The sequence below is a fragment of the Schistocerca americana genome, chromosome 7 (assembly GCF_021461395.2).
Source record: "Schistocerca americana isolate TAMUIC-IGC-003095 chromosome 7, iqSchAmer2.1, whole genome shotgun sequence".
In the NCBI taxonomy this organism is placed as follows: domain Eukaryota; kingdom Metazoa; phylum Arthropoda; class Insecta; order Orthoptera; family Acrididae; genus Schistocerca; species Schistocerca americana.
This window is the reverse complement of record NC_060125.1, coordinates 472,042,944-472,064,896: the sequence shown is the minus strand read 5'-3', so window position 1 is coordinate 472,064,896 and position 21,953 is coordinate 472,042,944. Positions and strand designations below refer to the sequence as shown.

The window sequence follows — 21,953 nt, the reverse complement described above, 5'->3', positions numbered from 1 at the left end:
GGGCTGCCCATAAATCCTTATGAGTACGACGTGGTGGAGATCCCTTCTGAACAGCACATTGCAAGGCATCTCTGATCTGCTCCATTATGTTCATACCTTGGGTGTTAGGTTGCCAGCGGAAGTGTTTAATCTCAGAAGAATGTTCCTGCAGCCACTCTGTAGCAATTCTGGACGTGTGAGGTGTCGCATTGCCGTGTTGGAATTAGCCAAGTCCGTCAGAATGAACAATGGACTTGCGGACGTGTCACCTGTCAGCCTTGTTTAGACGTGACGTATCAGGGGTCCCATATCACTCCACCTACACACGCACCACACCATTACAGAGCCTCCACTAGCGTGAACAGTCCCCTGCTGATATGCAGGTTCCATGGATTCATGAGGTAGTCTCCATACCCATACGCGTCCATCCGCTCTACACAATTTGAAACGCGACTCGTCCGACCAGGTAACATGTTTCCACTTAACAGTCCAGTGCGGTGTTGATGGGCCCAGGCGAAGCGTAAAGCTTTGCGTCGTGCAGTCATCAAGGGTCCACGGATCTGAATTTATTGCCCATCGAGGCGAATCAGTTCCTTGAATGCTTGCTGTCAGTTCTTCCGAACATGTCCGAAGGAAAAGACATCACACATTCATATAAGATAAATAAGCCTTGTAGCACCGCCTAATGCCGATAGAACAAAAATCTCCTAGGACGCAAATGCAGGCCGTGAAGTCCTGTGTAATTTCCCCAATTCTTCCATTTTTATGCCATCCAGTATTCCAACTTGGTTTCTCCTCGTCCTCCTTTTTCCTGCACTTTTCCTTCTACCGCTTTTTGTTGCTGATTATCATACATGCCACAGCCGAAAGTGTTGCAAATTCTTAACGTTTCCACTAATTTTCTTTCCATTCATGGAGTTTTGAACCATTCCTGATTCCCTCAGTCGATTTCGCTTTCAAGGTTTTTTTCCCCACAGTTAAACTTCGAAACGGTCAGGTTACTTTTCTTCTCTCTCTCTGTCAGTGATTTACTGGCAGATAATACTACACTGTAGGGACTTGGCGAAAATCACCGTTTCAAAATCACTTCTGCGCACAGCTTCCACTTTGCCACCAAACTTCGTAAGTAGCTGAAAGATTTACTTGCTAAAAGATCTTTGCTTCGAATGATTATTCGACGTAACCTTCATGTGAAATGAATTAAATACACTGAAATGAAACGAAGGGATCCGTGTGGATAAAATATATGGAGAAACGATATCAGTGTAAACCATTCATATATTCTGAGTGTGGTATGTAATGAATATGGAATATATAGCACAGTTAAAAATTTGTACCAGGAGAGCTCGAATCCTTGTCTCTCAAATTTTTGGTTGTCGTCTCACATTCATCTTGAAGTTTGTTTTGCGGGATTTTGCATTCATTTATTCTCGTTCGACATTCGCTTCCACTTCTGTGACTCCTTCAACTATAAACTGTTGTTGTTTTTCTGATTCTGATAACACACACTGATTATCTGCATACTTAATGTTGTCTTTCTCCTTTCTCATCCTGCTCCTATCATGTCCCTCGTTATTTCTAATACTGTAGCTGTTCTTTTATTAGTGTAAGTATTGCAAAGCACGATGACAAGATATACCGCTTCCTAACATCTCTTCAAATATCCGTGTCATACATTAATTGATCACCACTCATTAGTAATAATATTTGTGTACAGTTTATCAGGCTTCTGTGCTTTATATCTAAACGAACGTGTCCTATTTCAGTCCACGTGGGTGAACAAATTAAACTTCTGGCATTTTTTCTCCTATCACCCATAAAATGCTTTTAGGTCTCCTGTTCCTCTTCCTTGCCTGAATTCAGAATAATTTTTTCCACACATGGTCCTCCAATTTTGTTTCAAGCTTTCAGAATGGAAGCCTGCACAGGATCTTTGTGATGAGTAGTGCCCGGATTTTCATGCACTATCAAATTGTAAAACTAGCATACATTCGTGCAGTATCATATCAATAATCATGCAAAATCAGACAGCAAAACAATAAAAGTACGCAGTATCAAAATTAAGATCTATGCTTACTTCTGATTTCTTCTAAAACTCGACAGAACTAATTTCTCAAAATTTGGGTCATACGTTTATCGGACAGAACATTTTTTAACTTAGAAAATAACCTTTCTACGTCACAAGAAGTGAAGGGTGTACACGTAAGGAAAGAAAAATCAGACAGAGTGAACGTTTTCGGTGTAACATCACCAATTCAGAATCAGGGTTTGGTCCGAGAATGTTGTTCTCCCGTTTGTTTATCAACCACGTCTACGTAACGTGAAAGCACAGAATTTTCAACCTCTCCAGTAATCGTCAGACGTTCTTCCAGTCAACTACGGCTTGCAACATCGTGCTCAAAATTTTTTTTTTTTTTTTAAATGAACGCCACTTCCTCGTCTTTAATTTAAGATGCATCCATTGGCTTCGAAAATGTCGACTGCCCAAAACAGAATAAAAATTGGTTGGAACTTAAGGCTTTTCAATAAAACAAAGTAAATAATAAATTTGTGGAAATTTAGGGCTCTCACCCAGTTAAAAATTGTAGTAGAAAATGGCGGCATTATCCAGGTAAACCGTCTGTTAAAATAGATGAGTGACAAAACTAAACCTGGCATTTTGTCTCTAAATCGGCAACTCTGAAACTGCTTTCAAGAATACCTTCAGTAGCGAAAAAAGTCAATTTATGACAATTAGTGCTGGCAGAATTATCAAACGTTTGTATTTTGTGCGTCTATTAATCTCCTTTGTGGGGGTGGTTAGCGTATTCATAGTGCTACATAGTATTTGAGACGTACTGTTCCAGCTACACAATGTGTTAAGCATGTACCGTGTTGTAGATTAGGATAAAATATTTTAATTGGTATTTTAATTGCTTTTCCGAACTTCATCCTATACGGGACAACATAGCTTAGTAACAATATCACCCTCTTTATTTCAGTTTATTGGCGCAAAATACGTATATTGTCTTCTACCGATATCTGCTGAACCGAACTACGACGTTTGAGCTCACTGTAAAGATTACATAAACAAAATTCGCGCCGTTACTTATGTTCTGCACTTGTGGCATATAACTAAAACATTCAGTAAAAGATACTGTCATGAAAGCTGTTGCAATACGTGCACTGAGGTAAAAAAAAAAATTATGCAGAGTACGTAAATGTGAAATTCATGCTGTGATATCGATGAAATCTTCGAAATATGCATTTACTGATCAAATGGCCAATACATGCAAAAATGCATGCGCATGGACATCAGAGCTCAAGTAATTAGTTATATAACTCTGTCGTACAATCTTGAAACTCTTAGACTGTTCTGTTTCTTAGGTAAAGGGCCTAGAGTAGTTCCACATGCCGGCTATCCACGTCAAATATCCTATTAAGGTCATTCATTCTTCACCTGCTGTCGTCTGATTCCAGACGCCGGAGGCACGAGCTGCTAATTTGAGGCAAGGAATCTTGAATTGTCAAACTTTTGCATACCGTCTAGACATATACCGATGTTAAACAGCTAATTTTCAAATCAGCCGGAGTAGTCGTAAGGTTTATACAGTGGATTGGTACAAAAAACATACCGATTCATAGTAGCAACATGTACGCCTTGCCTTAAGTATTAGAATGTGTGCAATTGTTTTTTATAACTAAATTGGTCATATGTGGTGTGTAATACATTACAAGGTATATGAAAATTATAGTTTAAGGCTCTGTCGGTGTTGGAGCAATAATAGACAGGACTCTCACTTTCTCAGTTGAACAAAAATTGCTAGAGTTGCATGGTATCGGGTCTGAATTCGGATTGAGTTTGCGTGTCAGTCGTTAGTACGTATTTCATACATATGCGTAAGTGACAGTGAGCATTCGGTGACTATGGGTACTTTTCGGATGGAGTGTATTGGTAGCATAATTAGGTTTGAGTGTTGCAGAGCCTCAGTTACGAGGAGTCAGTTTCACCTCTAGGAACAAGATAAATCTTACTGTTCGTTCTCTTCTGGGATCAGACAAGACAAAATTATATTCCAGCAGCTACCCCATCGATCTGCCAATATCCCTTATTTTGGGTCATTGTTAATGGTTAGTATACTGCGTGCAGAATCCTTTGCATAGGTTCATAACATCTTCTATCATTCCTTTTTATTTTGCTCAGAAGTGAATTCTCCTAAAGTTCTTGTCGTAAATGAAGATTCTGCTCTGCCTTTCAGAGTGCGTTCAAACGTGCATTTAAAAAATATTTCTGCCCTCAGAATTTTTGGTCTTCCGTTCTTTCCTTTCGATCCTGCAGCCGTTTCCGTACATTAGAACTGTACATGCAATTTATAGAAAAATATTGCGCGCATATATCCTTAAGACTTTTATTTCTGTTAACGCACCATCGCACTTGAACATTTTGTTCAGCTTTTCATCCAGGTTTGTATTATTTTTTCGCGGTGCTAACTGTTAGGCGACTACCGTGAAACGCCACGGTGGGAGCTGCTGCGGCGCTTAGCTGAAGAGCTAGCAGCGGTGGTGGGGGAAGTGGTCCTTCCCGGAAGAACACCACAGCGGCCGTACAGTGGTACCAAGAATTCGCTCCCAGCTTAACAGTGTAGTGCAGCGTGCGACGATGGATGTCGCGTCTGTTCGTCTTGTTGCATCGGTTTTCGCCAGATGTCTGTCAGTCGTGTAAATTCTTCGCTGCTTATCGGGCATTGTACATAGTTTTGAGCTTCCAGAAAAAAAAGGCCGTAGAAGCTGTGACACGAGTTGCGGTATTTCTAACAGCATTCTGTCGCGGAATCTATATACCCTTTACTATTTATTAGGCTCTTGTACGCTTTCGTGTTAACAGTGCTGTGCAGCGCTTCATCGAAATCCATGTACTGATTCTAGAGTTCCAGCTAAAAAAAGTTTGAGACCTGATTTCGGATTGAGTTTGCGTGTCCGTCGTTACCACGTTGTTAATCTTCCGAGTGCCGTGTCGCATCTATGTGACAAGACCTTTTTGAATAATAAGAAACAACTTCGGCTTTACTGGCAATCCACACGAAATAAAAAGTTCCGTTCAGGAAGAAATAACAGACGTTGGTACCCAGCAGTAGCAAAACGCAGAACTTCGTCTTCGGCAGGTATGCAGCTCAGATCCCTGTCCCGACACCCACATAAAAGATTTCCATAATCTCCCTATACCGTTTAAGTGAAATGCTGAGATGGTTAACCTTGAAATAGCACGGCCGATTTTCGCTCCGAATCAGAGCTTGTGCTCCATGTCGAAAGATCGCCTCGTCTACGACAAATTCTGCGTTCTTTTCTTCAGGATTTTCATGCTTTAAAAGGAATTCGCCTTCCGTGTATGTAGCACCCACTGGTCGTAGAAATTATCCGCTGAATTACAGGTCCATGTCAGTGACATCGGTTTCCAGTATGATTTTGGAATGTAGCTTGGTTCTAACAATACGGAAGCTGTTACTAGCCGTAAAAACTATTTGTGAGACTATATGAGCAGCCCTGTTAGATTTTAAACGATTCTGTCTTTCACCAGCTAGTAAATACATCAAAGATTAATAACAAGTACAAATTTATATTGACAAGATAGATTTGTTGTGAAATTCGAAATTGACTCTAAACAATAAAAAGTATGAGGTCCTCCTTCAAATGAGAACTGCAAAATCCCGATACATTTAGATTTCACTATAAATACCACAAATTAAAGGTTCACGATTCTACTAAAAATGAAAACTGTGAACAATTTAGATTCCAGCTGTCACGCAGACAATGTTGTGGGGAAGGCGAACCAGACTGCGTTTTATTGGTAGAACACTTAAAAATGCAATAAGTCTATATAAAAGAGACTGCTTGCACTACGCTTGTCCGTTCTCGTCTGCAGCACTGCTGCACAGTGTGGGATTCTCTCTAGAAAGGAGTGACAGAGGGCACTGAAAAAGTTTAGAGGAGCACAGCTCGTCTTGCATTATTGCGAAGTAGGGGAGGTACGATAGCGGGTTGGAGTGGTAACTATTAAAACAAAGGTGTTTTTCGTAGTGGCGAGATCTTTTCACGAAATTCAAATCACCTTCTTTCATCCCCGAATGACAAAATATTTTGTTGACCACATACATGGGGAGAAGCCATCAAAAGTTGTGAAATTGACGTTTGTGTAAATTTTACCTAAGAGTTCTGCGACTTTCAATGGCATAAAATAATCAATTGAATCGCTGTATTCGTCAGGCCTTCTGTCTGTGAAACTATTCTGTTTGGAAGGGTTAAGTTTGGATCGAGTCCTCAAAATAATTAGTTTTAGCGTAAAGTTTACAAAATTCGATTTTCTTTCATTATCCTCACGGGCACGTTTAAATTAATGATATCAAAGTAGCCGAGTATGCTGGTGGCGTAATAGCCAAATCAGTAGAGGTCAAAAAGGTCGAATATGGGAAATGGTTCATGTAGTGGGAAATTTTTGTACAGTGGTAGTGCCACGAACAACATATAAGAAATCCTGGCCGGTGATGAATGTGTGTGTGTGTGTGTGTGTGTGTGTGTGTGTGTGTGTGTGTGTGTGTGTGTGTGTGTGTAGGTGCTTTCGGAGGTAAGTTTTTAATAATTCAAAAATCGTGGCCTCCAGCGAAAACATATACCAGTACAAAATTTAAGTGCATTAAATTTCCTACAAGAGGTCCCGTTTTTCTGTCGGACTAATAGTTCGCGCGTAACGAATGAAAGAATGTGAAAAAGTCGTGCGTGGTTTTTGAAGGTAAAGTATAACACTGTGGGTTGCATAAAACAGCGGTAATGACAGCTGAATGACCCTGTATGTACCTGTCTGACCCCTTTTAGTGATTAAAGGTTCTTTGCTGTCAACTGAAAGAATGAAACCTGGCTCTGTATTACCTGCAGCCTTACCGCATTGCTTGACGTTTCTGCGCGCCGGTGAAGTGCAGGTGCAAGGTAGGGAGCAGCCTGTAGGTGCTCCGTGTGACTTTCCGTGTAAGGAGAGGGAACTTGCGCTCGCTCTTCAGGTAGTCGACAGACAGTACAGAGGCTAAACGGTCGAGTTGCGGTTGTTGTGCGGTATTTACGATGTGGGCAGCTGCCTTGCTTTGCTTGCTGCTGCGCTATGGCGCGGTTCGTCGAGTAGCACTAACAGCCCGCTGTGCGTGTGTGTTGCAGCGTGGACAGGAACCAGCTGCGCGAGCGCGAGCGGCAGGCGCGCGCCCAGATGTCGCAGCAGCAGAGCGACCGGGAGGCGGACATCAGCGCGCCTCTGTTCGGGGCTCCCGTCAAGGTGAGTACAGCCACACAGCACAGCGCCGCGTTTTTGCCTCGCCTCGAGGTCGGCCTACCTTCGTGACGGTAGCCGGCGCGGCGGCAGGCGCACTGCGGGGCTTCCAGCTCTCTCTCTCTCTGTCTCTCTCTCTCTCTCTCTCTCTCTCTCTCTCTCTCTCTCTCTCTCTCTCTGTCTCTACACCAGCTACTCTATAGTACATGGCGGAGGGTTCATTGTGCCAACGTTATTTCCTGCCATATTTATTAAAAGGGGGAAAATGACTCACCGTACGTGCCCTATAGCCGATTTAAATTTGTTAGCGTCTGATATTAAAGGTCCAAAGTAGTCCGCCAGCAGCCGCCACAGGGACCCCACTCAGTGTAACTTAATTAAGTTTTTAGCTGTTACAAAAACTACGTAAAAACGATACAGTTCTCTATAGTGAAAACTCTGCTCTTAATTTTAATTTAGATCAGTGTTATGGTAATTATTAAAAGGGCGAAATTTTCGCGTTCCGGAAAGAGCTTACGTAGTTACAGGGTGGCGCACGAAATGTGTTACCATTTTGTTTTTGAATATAAACTTTATTGTCAATACAATATGAAAGGAACATATACTACAATGAAGAGCCGTCCATGGAGATTTGTGCACATGCTCAATATGTCCACCATTTCGTTTCCTAACTTCCTTCAAACGAACACTGAAGTTAGTGATTACCCTGAGGTACACGTCTTCCGTAATTTCACTGCAAGCTTGAAGAATAAGTCTTCTGAGCTCCATTAAATCACGTGGACGTGTCGGGAAAATTTTTTCCTTTAGGTACACCCAAAGAAAAGTCACATGGATTGAGGTCTGGACTATTGGGGGACCAATTTTGTCCGTCATTGAAGTGATCTGGAAACCTGAGTGAAATGATCCACATGTCGAAATGCTCGTGTAAAAACTCCAACACAGTGTTTGCAGTATGTGGCCTTGCTCCATCCTGCATGAACCACTGCCTGTTGAAGGGCAAGGCAGTAGCAAGAAGCTGTGGAATGAAGCTATTGCGAAGCATGCTCAAATAACGCTCGCTGTTCACTTACTTAAAAGAAAAAGGGTCCAATAAGTCCGTAACTGGAAATTGCTGCCCACGCTGTAATCCTCGGAGCATAGTGTTGCCGTTCATGAAGCACTTGTGGGTTTTCAGTGGCCCAAAAGCGTACATTTTGTTTAACCACACGGTCTAAATGAAAATGCGCCTCGTCTGAAAACCAAACGTTGTTGAGAGTTTCTTTCCTATCCTCCGCCCACTGAGCAAACAGTAGTCTCTGCTGCTTGTGTTCTTCAGTGAGTTTCTGTGCACAGGTCATCTTGTATGGGTACATATGGAGGTCACTTTTAAGAATGCGTTGAATGGAGCGTCTGGATATTCCCAGTTACACTGCTGCCTTTATACGCGATTTCCCGGGACTTCTCTGTACAGCAACTAGTACCGCGTGATGACTGGGTGTTGTGTGATGTCCTTAGGTTAGTTAGGTTTAAGTAGTTCTAAGTTCTAGGGGACTGATGACCAATGCTGTTAAGTCTCATAGTGCTCAGAGCCATTTGAACCATTTTTTGAACTAGTACCGCTTCAATATTCTCTGGCGAACAAACAGGCTTAGGCCGAGGTCGCTTCGCTTCCAATACTGTTCCTTCCTGTACAAATTTATCGTACAACCTGTGGATGGTCTTCTTGCAAGGGACCCATCGTGTGTTAAAGTGTTGTCGAAAACGCCTCCGAGTCACAACAAGCCTTTTCGTTTCATTAAAAAGCAACACAATCGCCGATCGTTGTTGTGTCGTCAGTCTTCCATTGTCAGCCATTGCTGCTTACTAGTCTCCTAGCGGCAGTATTGTGAATTACGTCATTTCGTAACTCATTTGTTTTTCCAAGCTCTGCTGGTACTGCTGTAGAGATCCCAGCGGGATATCTAATGTGCGTCGTAAATTGTGAAAGAAACCATTGGTAACACATTTCGTGCGCCACCCTGTACTTCTTTACACATCCAAAGGTAGTACACAAAATATTACACACATCATCGTAAGTGGAAAAGGAAAAAATTAAAAACACTGGACACTTAATCCCCCCCCCCCTCTCTCTCTCTCTCTCTCTCTCTCTCTCTCTCTCTCTCTCTCTCTCTCTGCGTCATCTTCCTTGAAAAAGTATTGACGTAGTAAAATACTTTTATTTCTCTGGTTACTAAAATACAATGTGTCCCAGAAGGAATGGTCAGTGTTCAGGGCTACGACAGGTACGATGATTGGAAGCAAACTAACCGTAGTAAACATCGACACTAAAACGCATACCGGAAGACTTATGAGTACATTTTCAGTAGAAGAGGTGTTTCACAACAGTGAAGGTGAACAGGTGCTCATAGCTTTAAAGGCATGCATTTTACAGTTCGTGTTTGCTAGAAATTTTTGCTTCGAATGATGGTATGTCAGATCCCTGAATATTGACCACTCCCCTTAGGACGGCGTTCGTATCGCTGGGCAACGGATTTTCCGTAAGTTACATCTCCAGTTGCATTTCTAATTTATGAGCTCCGGAAAATTTTTGTTGTAAATTTGCCAAGATTTAGCTTCTGAAGAGTGTGAAGTTTAAAGTGCCTATTTCCTACACAAATCACCAAAAAATTTTTAAGATTACATGTGGTGTAGAAAGCTGTATGGTGTTCCAAAATTCGTTTTGCAGAAGATCGTAGAGGTTACTTAGTAGAGTGTCTTGAAAAAGAACGCAGATCTGGAAATGTAACATTTGGATATAAGATTAGTTCCAAGATTGAATTATTTACAAATCTCCCGTTTCAAGGTACTGTACGTAATGGTATGGTGCACAGTACATGTATCCAGAACGTTTTCCGTGTCGCCTCTGTGAATCACATACCATTTTCGTCAGATTTCAGCAACAATCGGGTACATTCGCAACTGGGAGGGTTGACCGTTGCCCCACGGACGCCCCCCGGGTTTGTTGTGTGAGAGTATGCGTTGCAGGTAAGTTCTGTTAAACGAACAAGAGATTCGCCTCATGGATCGCACAGACCAGAGCTTCGAACTTAATTTACATCCAAACTACACATTTGCAGACATTGGTTCCTTATCAAGACTTTATCTAATTAGTATTCTCTGCAAGCCATAGAAGCCTGTAATAGGAACTGCGAAACACACAGTATAGGGAGGATTCTGTAACGGACTAACGAGAACAGGCACAACAAATTGTTATAAGATGTACCGCACTTCCCAGAACCCTTTCACGAAATCTATGGCTTGCAGTCACATTCCCAACTGTTCCCATTTCATGTTTCTTCGTATTGCCCGTAGATACTTCCCACGATGTGACGTGCTCAAGATGATGAAACTAGTCTTGTACTTCGGTGTTACATACTTGAGATGAAAAAGTAGTGTCCGTCAAGATTCAGAGAGCTTCCATTCATTACACAAAGTGGAAGTTTCGTTGGTCTTACTGCATTTCTTTGTTGTCGTCCAACGGGTATTCTCTCTATCTCTCTGCCATGTTTGGAGTCCGAAACAGCCTCACAGGATTATAAAACCAGGCTAGCGATGGCGTTTTGTAAGAAGTTTTCTGCAGCATTATAAATACAACATTTAGTTAATTTTTCCCTCAAATCTTTGAGTCTGCTTCTACTGTGGTGCTGAAACGTGGACACTGAGGAGGAGGAATGGAGGCTTTTGAAATGCGGAAGTGGCAGAAGATGAAAAGTATCATCATCATCATCATCATCAGCCAACTCAATCATTAAATGATGTGGCCTCTTCGAGTCGTGGATTCAGGTAGGCTTTCAGCAGTCTTCTCCAAGTGGGACGGTCTTGGGCAGTTCTCTGCCAGGTGTTACCAGCGATCTTCTTGATGTCTTTGTCCCATCTGTCTGGTGGTCTTCCTCTAGGCCTCCGGTGCTCTCTCGGACTCCACTCCAGTACTAGCTGCGTCCATCTGTTGTATTTTCTTCTTGCGACGTGGCCAGCCCACTGCTATTTCAAGGAACCTACTGTCTCTAAGATGTTAACCTTCGCCACAGACTGGATATCATAAGCCCTTTTCCTATCCTTTCTTGTACAGGCGGTCATTGATCTGTCCATGGCTCTCTGTGCTGTCCTAAGTTTCCCTTTTGTAAATGAGTTCAGTGTCCATGTCTCACAGCCATACGTCATAACAGGAAGAATGCATTGATCAAATACTGCTTTCTTCAAATTTACTGGCATTTTTGATCTGAATACTTTTGAATTCTTCCCAAATGCTTGCCAGCCAAGCTTGATGCGTCGATAGATTTCTGGCCTTATGTCTCCCTTCATATTTATAATCTTATTAAAAGTAATTGTCTTTGCTCTCCCACTCGTCTCGGTACTTGTTCATGTTTAACTTCATCCATCGAAATTATCACTTCCTATGCTTTTCATTAATGTCATTGTGTGACGGCAAAGGTCCCGAGTTCCAGTCTCGGTCCGGCACACAGTTTTAATCTGCCAGGAAGTTTCATTCTATCGTCGTTTGCACCGCGACACGAACAGTTGCAAATGCACATAGTACTGGCTATCGGTCGAAAGGGGGAGGAAAAGTTTTCTGAAACGTCCGCTTAAGAAATATTCCTAGCATTCTCACTTTCGTTTTTAGGCTCACTGCTGTCGATTGATCTGTAAACGGCAGGAACGACAAATTGTTGCAACGGATGAGCTGTAATTTCAATATTTCATTGAATTAAGCAAAAAAATAACTGTTAGCGACAGTTAACTGGAAAGAGTAACTGTGATATTTAGAAGTAACCATCTGGAGAGACCTAAAGTGGATTTATCACATGATTAATGGAAAAATGGAAATGAAGTCCCATGCTTCTTGACAGAGCGTAGGGGAACGATGCGGGAGACCCGCACCACCGTACTAGGCAAGGTCCTAATGGCTAATGGAGGTGGTTTGCCTTTGCCTTCCTCCGACGTGACTTACACAGTAGCAAAATCAAATGCCAGGCTGAGATTCGTTAGAAGAACTTTAAGAAAATGTTAACTCATTGCCATAAGGTTTGTGAGATGTATTCTTCAGAGTGGCTTATAGGTGTGGGACACTTATCAGTTCTGATTAGAGAACAAATGTAGCAAGGACATCAAGACCGACGTCTTTCTTCACGGGATCGTTTAGGAAGTGCGAGAGCGAGATCATTGCGGAGAAGTTCAACAAATTCCGGTGGCAGAGGCTACAAGAAAGGCGTTGTGCATCACGGAAAACACTAAACTTCAGAGTGCTTACGTTCCGAGAAATGAGGCAGCATATTTCTTCCTCGCTTATACAGGGCAGTTATAATTAAACTCCTGCTACCTGAGTCAGTGTACACGGAAAACTCCTTGGGATGTGGGAATCCAACTTCGTCGAAACGATGTTCAGAGAGTACGCTGCTGGATTTGCGTTGTTGGTAGTGTTTCATGACTTGCCGTTGGGCGGCGGTACTGGTATGGCGACGTAGGATCTCTTCGCTGTGCATTACATTTGCTGATAGTCAACAAGGTGAGCTGGGCTTCACACGCAAAGGTGTTTCATCAAACAGTAGCAATAGTGCTGTTGCTCTTCGCGGTTATTGACGCATTAAAGAATTGGGAGAGGCTGTCTTTCGCATGGAAGTTGAACAAGTTGGAATTAACTGGCTATTTGAGAATTGCTTCTGGTATAGGCCGACGGCAAAATGTGCCACAAATTGAAGTTCGTGTTGCCATGTAAGAATGCTGGACGCGTTGTACGATCTTTAAGCAGTGCACGAGCTGTGTGACAACGGCTGAACATTCCATGGTCCACCGTTAGAAAAATACTGCGGACAGTTCTGAGGTGGTATCTCTGGTTCGGTTTCAGGCTGTTGGTGACACAGATGGTGGGCAGATTGACGAACGTTTGTAACCTGGATCTTAAACATTCACACAGTTAACAAATGTTACCCTCGCATATGGAAACTAAAATGTGTTTGTTTCGATGGTTTGCAGAAGTTTCCTCAAAGTTACGTCGTCCTCCGATCACACGTTGTTCATGGGGCCCATCTCAAGCAGCGGAATTTAGCCGCTCTTTACGTTTCTCGGAATGAACCGCAAGAACCTCCTCCCACATACGTTTTGCGAAATGACCACTGGAGGAAAACAGAGAAATCAGAGCTTGTATGGAGCTCTACCGAAAACCAATTCTTCCCACGAGGTGTTTGCTAGCAAAAATGTGAAAGAGGAAAAGATATTGGTAGCAGAAGTACCCGCCATCATGCGCTGTGAGGTGGCTTCTGAAGTACAGATATGCAGGTGGATGTGTAATGTTACTTCTAAAGCAATTCCAAGAGGGCAGAAGAATCTCTTCACTCCCTACAGTACAGTGGCCTCGCTTCAGAATAGAGACGGTACGCGTTTTAACGCTGAAACAAGGTGGCACAAGGCAGAGATATATCGCCTGTCGAGGATTCTCGCGAGCACGCACAGTTGGAACGTGGAATGCGTAATGCGTGAGGTGGGTCGCATTGCTGCGTGGGTGGCCGAAAGCGTAGGCTGCAGGGCTGCGGGCGGACGCTACTCGCCTGTCGGTCGATGGCTGCGGCTGCTAGCGCGACGTGGCCCAAGGTTCAATGCGCCGCGTGTTAATAAATAGTGATGCATTGCTTTAGGCCTCTCTTCTACGAGTCTCCACTGTGTCATTGTCTGTACAAGAAATGTACGAACGGGAGGCAGTCGGCTAGTTATCTGGCTACAACGTCTGTAACGTCGCGTATCCCACCAAGGAAGCATCTGATAGTTTCAGCATACACAGACTTTTTGCCGGGCGGGTCAGCTGCGCTAGCAAATAGTATACTGACGACGACGTTGCGTACTGGAATGTATCGTCCTTGGACAACGGCAAGGAAATGCAGAAAGAAATGCGCATAATTTCTACTTCGTGTAGTGAGTGGCACCATTCTTTAAGTGTGACTACATGTAAGATAATGCCTATAAAAAGATATATTCTGATAGTGTGTTATTACAAGATTAGTGGTAAACATCTTGAGCACGTCACATCGTGTAAGTATTCAGAGCAATATTAAGAAGCAATATGAAATAAAACCATCATGTAAAATCGGTGAAGGCGTGTTAAAGACACACTTTTGTTGGATGGGTCCTGTAAAAGTGCGGTGCCTCTTAAGGAAACAGCATACAAGACGCTAGTGCGAACAACTTTGGAATAGTGTTCCAGCGTTTGTAGACCTTGTCGAGTAGCGTGAGAAAACATACGCGAATTCAGAGACGCGCTGCTAGGGCAGTAAACGGGGCCGTAAAGTTAGTAGAAAAGTGCATCACACATACTCGGAAACTTGAATGGGATTATTTGGAGAAAAAACGAACTAAAGATAACGAGAACAAGATAAAAGGTGTTACCTCGCATAGGGAGGTATATAGACACTCCGTATTCTCTCGTTCAATACGGAAATGGAAAGAGACAAAAAGTCAAGAATATTGGCACAAGCGCCCTCCGCCATCCACTGTACAGTTCCTTGCTAAGTATATATATGTAAATATAGATGCATAATGACAACCTTTGGCACGTCAGACCTTTTAGTGGTTTCACTTAAATGATAGTCGTGATGGACGAGCACAGCTAAAGAAGTAAAAGAACACAATTTTTTAACTTCTGCCAAAATAGCAACGGGAGGAGATGACACATTCAAGCGGAAGTGAACTTTTGAAAATTACACTTAAGTCCCAGAAGGTGTACCTCCGTTCGCCGTTAGGCCTTCTGCTTTTATGCAGCTCTTCAGTGGTGCGCACGAACATCTTGTGCCTTTCGGTCAGTATTCGGCAGCTTTCTTTGGTAGACAGTCCTCTTTAATTCGGAGGCCAGCTGTATCACACATTTGTGTGTATGTTTAGTATCCTTCACGTATCAACAATTCGCTACATGGTGAATATCTCAGATTTTTTTTTATTATTGCTTAACCGGTTCATATTTTGCTCCTGTCCATTAAGAATAGAAAAGCGATCCTCTACCAACATACAATCCTTGAAAATTGTAACGAAAAGTCGCAGATAAAAGATTTTGCGATTATAAGACAGAGAAGCAATTAATCAGTATGTCTGAGAACGACGGAAATGTTATTAGAAAAATTACACTTTAGAACGGGACTTATCAAATATTGTACGCAGTTTATCTGTAGTTTTGCGTGCTGTGATGGAGCATCCCCAAGGCTGTGGCTTAGCCATGTCTCCGCAATATCCTTTCTTTCAGGAGTGCTAGTTCTGCAAGGTTCGCAGGAGAGCTTCTGTAAATTTGGAAGGTAGGAGACGAGGTACTGGCAGAAGTAAAGCTGTGAGGACGGGGCGTGAGTCGTGCTAGGGTAGCTCAGTTGGTAGAGCACTTGCCCGCGAAAGGCAAAGATCCCGAGTTCGAGTCTCGGTTCGGCACACAGTTTTAATCTGCCAGGAAGTTTCATATCAGCGCACACTCCGCTGCAGAGTGAAAATCTCATTCTGGAAGCACATCTTTCTAGTTGAAAATGGTTAAGGGCAGAGTTAGCTGCAACTCGGGTTTCTCTCAAGGACTGGATACGTTTGTATTAGTAATTCACCGCATTCCGTTTAATTTGGATTGAGTTGTTAGTTCTAATATAGGAGAACGGAAGTAGTAGACACGCTGGTGAGAAGAATGAGAACGATGAGTAAAATTACTTTTTCATTTCTGTAACTATGGTTCTCAAAACAGGGGCATGCTGCATTAATCTCGGGCGGCCCCACAGACCCCTTGCGCAGAGACTAGGCGTTGTGGGTGCAGAACGAGAATGTCGCGTTTCTTCGCCGTCCCTGCAGCGCCCGCGGGCAAGTAGGTCAGCGGCGGTGGAAGCGCCGGCGCCGCGGAAACACAGGCGCTCCTTTGTGTGGGCCCGCCGCCGCTTCACGTGTCCTCTGTTAACCAAGCGCCGCAACCACGTAATCACACTAACCATTAAAATGTGTAGGTGTTCAACACACAGACGACCATAAGATCTACATGTGCATACATACCGCTGTGAAGTGCATGGCGGAGGGTGCGTAATATCGTACCACAAATAGGTTTCTTCACGTTCCAATCGTGTATGGAGCCAGGGACGAGGACGCTTAAATTCTCTGTTCTTGCTGTAATTGATCTAACCTTGTCTTCTCCTTCCCTACGGGAGTAATGTATACGGGATCGAAGAAATTGTCTGTATTGTATACCTAGTACTGGTTCTTGACAATTTGTAACTAGCCTTTCCCAGAATAATTTGCTTCGTGTTAGAGTATTCCAAATCTGATTTCTCATTATTTCCGTGAAATTCTCCCGTGAGTGAACCACTGCTGTTGCCATTCATACCTCCCGTCTTTCTACACATACTAATTAATACATAATGAACAGTAGGAGTCCCAGCACACATAACAAGTACACTGGATGTTAGTTACATGTTTGTCAAAGACTTGCCATCCAAGATAAGACTGCGTCCTCCATACCATAAAATGCTCAAGCCAGTCTATATAGCACTTTTCTTAATAATCGTTTCAGTGCCGAGCCATCATCGTGCTTCCCTTGCTGTTCTGAATGTCATATGAGAAAAGCGAAATTTGGGTTTCGCGTGGTTAATTTTTAAGAAAGTTCACTCGTTGACTATTACAACAGTAGTCTTCACCGGGCCGCGGGATTATCCTTGCTGCCGCTCAGCCATTCCCAAAAGTTCCACTATCATTGCAACATTACTACACGATCCCTCTGTTTCGTTCCCATCATCATCCATTGCTTTTATTCACAGATCATTTCCGTGACCCTATTATCTGACTGCGCTACGGTAATGAGTGTACTGAGATAGCCCTAATAATTACAGCCTTCGCTAGAATCCACTGTGTGAGCCAAGGAAGATGAGACTGTTGTATTCCTGCCGTCCGCCGTTCGGCAGTAGCTTTAAAGGTATTTCCGCTGACGGCTTAACCACGTGCGGACGGCGACCAGCTGTCGAGGCATTCTACAGCGGACATCCACCCTTGCTGACGTGAACGTTCGTTTCCGCTACAATAGAAGCTACGGATCTTATGGTGGGTGGGGCATGCGTATCCTTAACCTTCACATTATAATATTAAATTTCAACATCATCTCCGCCAAGAATCTTACTGTGGATTATCGCATATAATCTACTTTGCACTACGATGTAATTTTTTCGATAGCTCAAAGAGTAACTTAAATGCGTACAGTACAAATCATATTAATTTCGTTGAGAATAGGCACGTTAGTACCTAGGTCAGTAACACACTTACTCCTAAAGCGTTACAAGTGTCTGCCTCTAGAGTAATTACTTGGCCGAAGGAGGAAGGCAGGATGCCGTTGTTTGTAGTTACAGCGCTGCCATCTTCTTTGTCGCAGTCTCGTTGCAAAGGCCATTGCAGATGACTCGCCTTAAACACTTAAAACTGCTTGTGCATAATCTCACTTCGCTAGCACTCATAAGTTTTTCATTTCAGTTTGTTGTCGCAGAACCTAAAGACAAGCGTAGCCTAAAATCAGACGTTGCGGATTTCAACGACTTCAGACAGTTAAAAGCGTTCGGAAGGAAAAATTCGCTGCTAGTAGTGTGTTCAAAAATAAATGTTAGTAGTGTAATATTGAATTCACATTCGACACGAAGGAAGGTACTAATTACAAAACACACAAATTGGCGATGATATGCAGTTGTTAAAATATTAGGCTGCTTCGCAAGGTAAGGGATTTCAGGCAGTCTGCACATACACGAAATGGTAATGGTGTGCTATTGTTGTAATGAGTCTAAAGTGCTATGTATGACTCAAGTGTAACTACAGAAGTTTCAGTTTAAGACAGATTTTGTGCTATTCGTGACACTGAACGGACGTCGTCAAAGCACGTAGTGCTAGAAACAGTATCCTTAGGGTGTCGTCAGGATGTATGTGATAGTTAAAAGAACGTTTAGGCTGTGCCACGTTGCACCTGTTACTGTCAATAGTGACCTTGCTACTTGTTAGTTACGTCGCAGGTCCCGAGGTGGTAACAAGGTTGCTCGCGCCCGGATGGCCCGTACGCGAGTATATCTATGCGAGAGGGTCCGCCTGACGCAATGTGTTGTTTACAAGCGTAGACGCAGCACCGTGTTTTCGTCGGGCCCAGACCAACTGCGTGTTGTTGGTGAAAATAGCCAACTGCCTCCTAAAGCACTCCTCCACGTGATTTCTTTCCGCCTTAATTCGGCTGCTTCCAGAAGCCGCGCAGTATACGTTAAATTGGGCACAGTAGCGCAGTGGGTCACGGTATTGTCAACGTCCTCATTACGTTGCAGATAGAGGAACTTCCTGATCTTTCGTAAATGACGTGGGTGGGGGGGGGGTTGTTCTGTAAGGAGATTAACTCTTGCTAGAGGAAGAGAGATCTGTAGTGCTAGTTAGCAGCGTATTTAGTTCTTCAAATGTAAATCGGATAATTATTTTTAAGGATGCCATTTTGCTTGTGGCTGTAGAAGTTTTTATTCTGCTGTCGCAGATTCGACGTGATGAGTTTCGAACAAGTATTCGATGTCATTTCGACGCATACATGTAACTTACGAGTAACTGTACCCTTCTAGGCGCTTCAGTCTGGAACCGCGCGACTGCTACGATCGCAGGTGCGAATCATGCCTCGGGCATGGATGTGTGTGATGTCCTTAGGTTAGTCAGGTTTAAGTAGTACAAAGTTCTAGGGGACTGATGACAGATGTTAAGTTCCATAGTGCTCAGAGCCATTTGAACCCTTCTAGGGCTCTGTCCCAACTTAGTAGCAATTATTTTTATCCCTGGCACACGTAACGTAACACGAACTTAGGCTTTTTCACATGCAGATAGAAGTAACTGCGACATAACAAAGTACAGGGGATGGTCAAATGTATCGAAACAAAATAAACGTAATACTTTACGTGGTTTTGCTGTGGTTGTTCCTTCGCGTTTGCACTTCACAATTTCATTGCCAACAGCTCGAGAAAGTTTGAAATGTCGCAGATGAATTGGTTGCTCTGGTGACATCTAATGGTTCAGATGTAGGTCACTGAGCTCTCCTGACCGAGCCATTCCGCTGTTAACTGCTTCTTTACTGAAGTACTCCCCTCCTTTATACTGGCGGGTCCGCCTTTCGTAACGTAGTGGTCAGTGCCGCACTGCATAGGGGTGCTTGGACACTTCCCATCACATAGTGTACATCGTCATCAATAGAGAAAAGTGGGTGCCACTAACAGTGAATTGCTTTGCGTCGTACCTTTACATTAACAGGAAATGTGGCTAATTTTCTGTCGCGAAACCTCGCACTCGTAAGCGCAAAAAGGAATTAGTCACATTTTTTATGACAGAGAAGATTAATCTCTTTGAATAGGTTTCTAGGAGTGTGGTGGCTTTGGAGTAATGCAGACGAAATTAAACACATACGACGACATCTGGCCCGTAGAACTCCAGAGATCTTTCCTTCAAAATAGAACGGACTGAATGAACATGCTGTGTATTTTCATGTCTTAACTCTATCTGTGCTGTACAATATTTTACATTTTGGGGGAGAAGGCAGGTGTAACTGAAGCCCGTGACGAATGGAGCGCAGTAGTTGGTAAACTACTGACAATCTCTCCGCAAGAAGGAGATAGAATCGCTTAAAGAGTGTCTAATATAAGTGGAGTAGTTCGTCACATTACGGTAATGAAATTTGCCGCAGACGACACTAAAACTGGTCGCAACTAGGCTACGCCTCAATGAATGTGCGTAAGATGTGGTGGCGCGACAGTAAAAATAAGTGTATTATACCGGTGAAATTGTGTATTTTGAGTAATGACCTTTTATTAGCGGACTCCTGTCGGAATGTAAGAGACTTAACACACTCCATTGTATTGTTCCACGCTGCCGCAATTCTTTTGTGATACAAAATGCTACTGAGCATTTTGGCCTGTGCAGCATTCTTTTCAATAAGTGGCGTAAATAATTCCAAATGATGTGTTTGCTCGCAGCAGAGAACAATAATTTGCGAAGCCACGTCGTGATGCAGTGATAATTAAAGGCTTCAAAAGAATGTTCAGTGGTTGACACACTGGTCGTCAGTGTTTCATTCAAAAAGCGTGTTTAACGCGGCATAGAAAATTAAAGGAGTTAATTGCAGCAACAACTACGTGACTTCCTAATACGCGGTGGCCGTCAGAATTACCCTGTCTGTGCCGTAACGGGGTAGTCTGTGGTTCGGTCCATTATGATCCAAATCGGAGCAAAATCATTACAGCTAGTATTGTCTCGCGCAGTTTGTTATGCGATTGGGTATTGGTGCTAATGCGGGATGTGTGGTCTTGCGTTGTTACGGCGTTATTTGGAAAGATTGGAATCGATTTGCCTGTTGACAGTGAAGCTGGAGCGTTATCATGCATGTCGCGCCGTTCCAGCAAAACTTTCCTAAGTCTTCGGTTCTATATTCATTACAATTTTGACTGTCCGCGACGAAATCGTGCTAGAATTTACGACGTTAATTTAAAATGCCTCCTTTAAAAAAAAAAAATCATGTTATACTTACCGATGTAGTTCTCTTAAAGGCATTGAACACTTAAACGAAAGTGGGATAAACATCAAGACTTATATCACTTATCGGTTCCGTGATAATTTGTTTTCTTGTAACACAAACACCTATATTAACAGCCGATAGGTGTGTATATTTTATGCCAATCTACCAAAATCAGAATTATTCGTGCCATACTCCTTACCCTTTGTATTATTACCCGCAAAGTCACCCTTACTTTGAAAAGCCTATTACTCTCATTTATTGTTTACTTAGACAGGTAGCTGTGCTAAGTTATTTACCGAAGTCGTCGTGTATCTGTCAGTACTCGGTCCCACTCGACGTAACCTCAGACACAAGGTTGAAATTTGCGTTTACCTGGTGATTCTGGTTCCCATTCGGGCACTAATTATTACTGCTGAATTGAGAATGTTTAACATTCACATGCGCACATCATTGTTCGTCCAGTAATACAGTGTTTCATTGGCCTCTAGTTGAGTATCAACGTAAGGGAAATGAAATCAACTTCACGAGCAGCGGGCACCTGTGTGAATTCACTGAAGAAATGAATTTAGTAAATGATAACTAACTGACAACCTGAGCTGCCGACAGGTGTTGTTGTTGTTATACCTCGATGTGGACAGCTGAAAATGTGCGCCCCGACCGGGACTCGAACCCCGAGTCGGGGCACACATTTTCAGCTGTCCACATCGAGGTATAACAACAACAACACCTGTTGGCAGCTCAGGTTGTCAGTTATCATTTATTCCAGGAAAAAGCTGCACGGTCATCAACAGTAACTGTTCTTTCGAGAACAAGTTACTGTCTTCGTATATATATATATATATATATATATATATATATATATATATATATATATATATATATATATATATATGAATTTAGGCTTACATAGGCAATTATTACTCCCAGGCGCTGAACGTTTTTGCGCGTTTAACAATTACGATAACGTGACAGCACCAATCTTGTCGATTCATCGGTTGCTGCGGTATGTACGCCGGGAAATATTTGCTGCCGCTCCTACAGTGTCGGAGCACAATTAAAATTTGAGCTATCTCATTTTTTCAGTGTCCGTAGGCAGTCTACAGAATACACTCTAAATAGCTTAGAAAATTTTGATACTTGTCACGTTTCACCATTAACAGTTTTCTTGTG

At 42.9% G+C, this 21,953-nt stretch overlaps 1 protein-coding gene across 1 annotated transcript in view; it reads left to right on the top strand.

Annotated features, from left to right (window-relative positions):
- The window catches only part of LOC124623024 (AF4/FMR2 family member lilli), a 411,438-nt gene that overhangs the window by 82,312 nt on the left and 307,173 nt on the right, over positions 1 to 21,953 (top strand). The window contains exon 2 of the mRNA XM_047148815.1: positions 7,159 to 7,273. Within this exon, the coding sequence (XP_047004771.1) occupies positions 7,159 to 7,273 (115 nt within the window). The remainder of the gene's footprint in view (positions 1 to 7,158; positions 7,274 to 21,953) is intronic.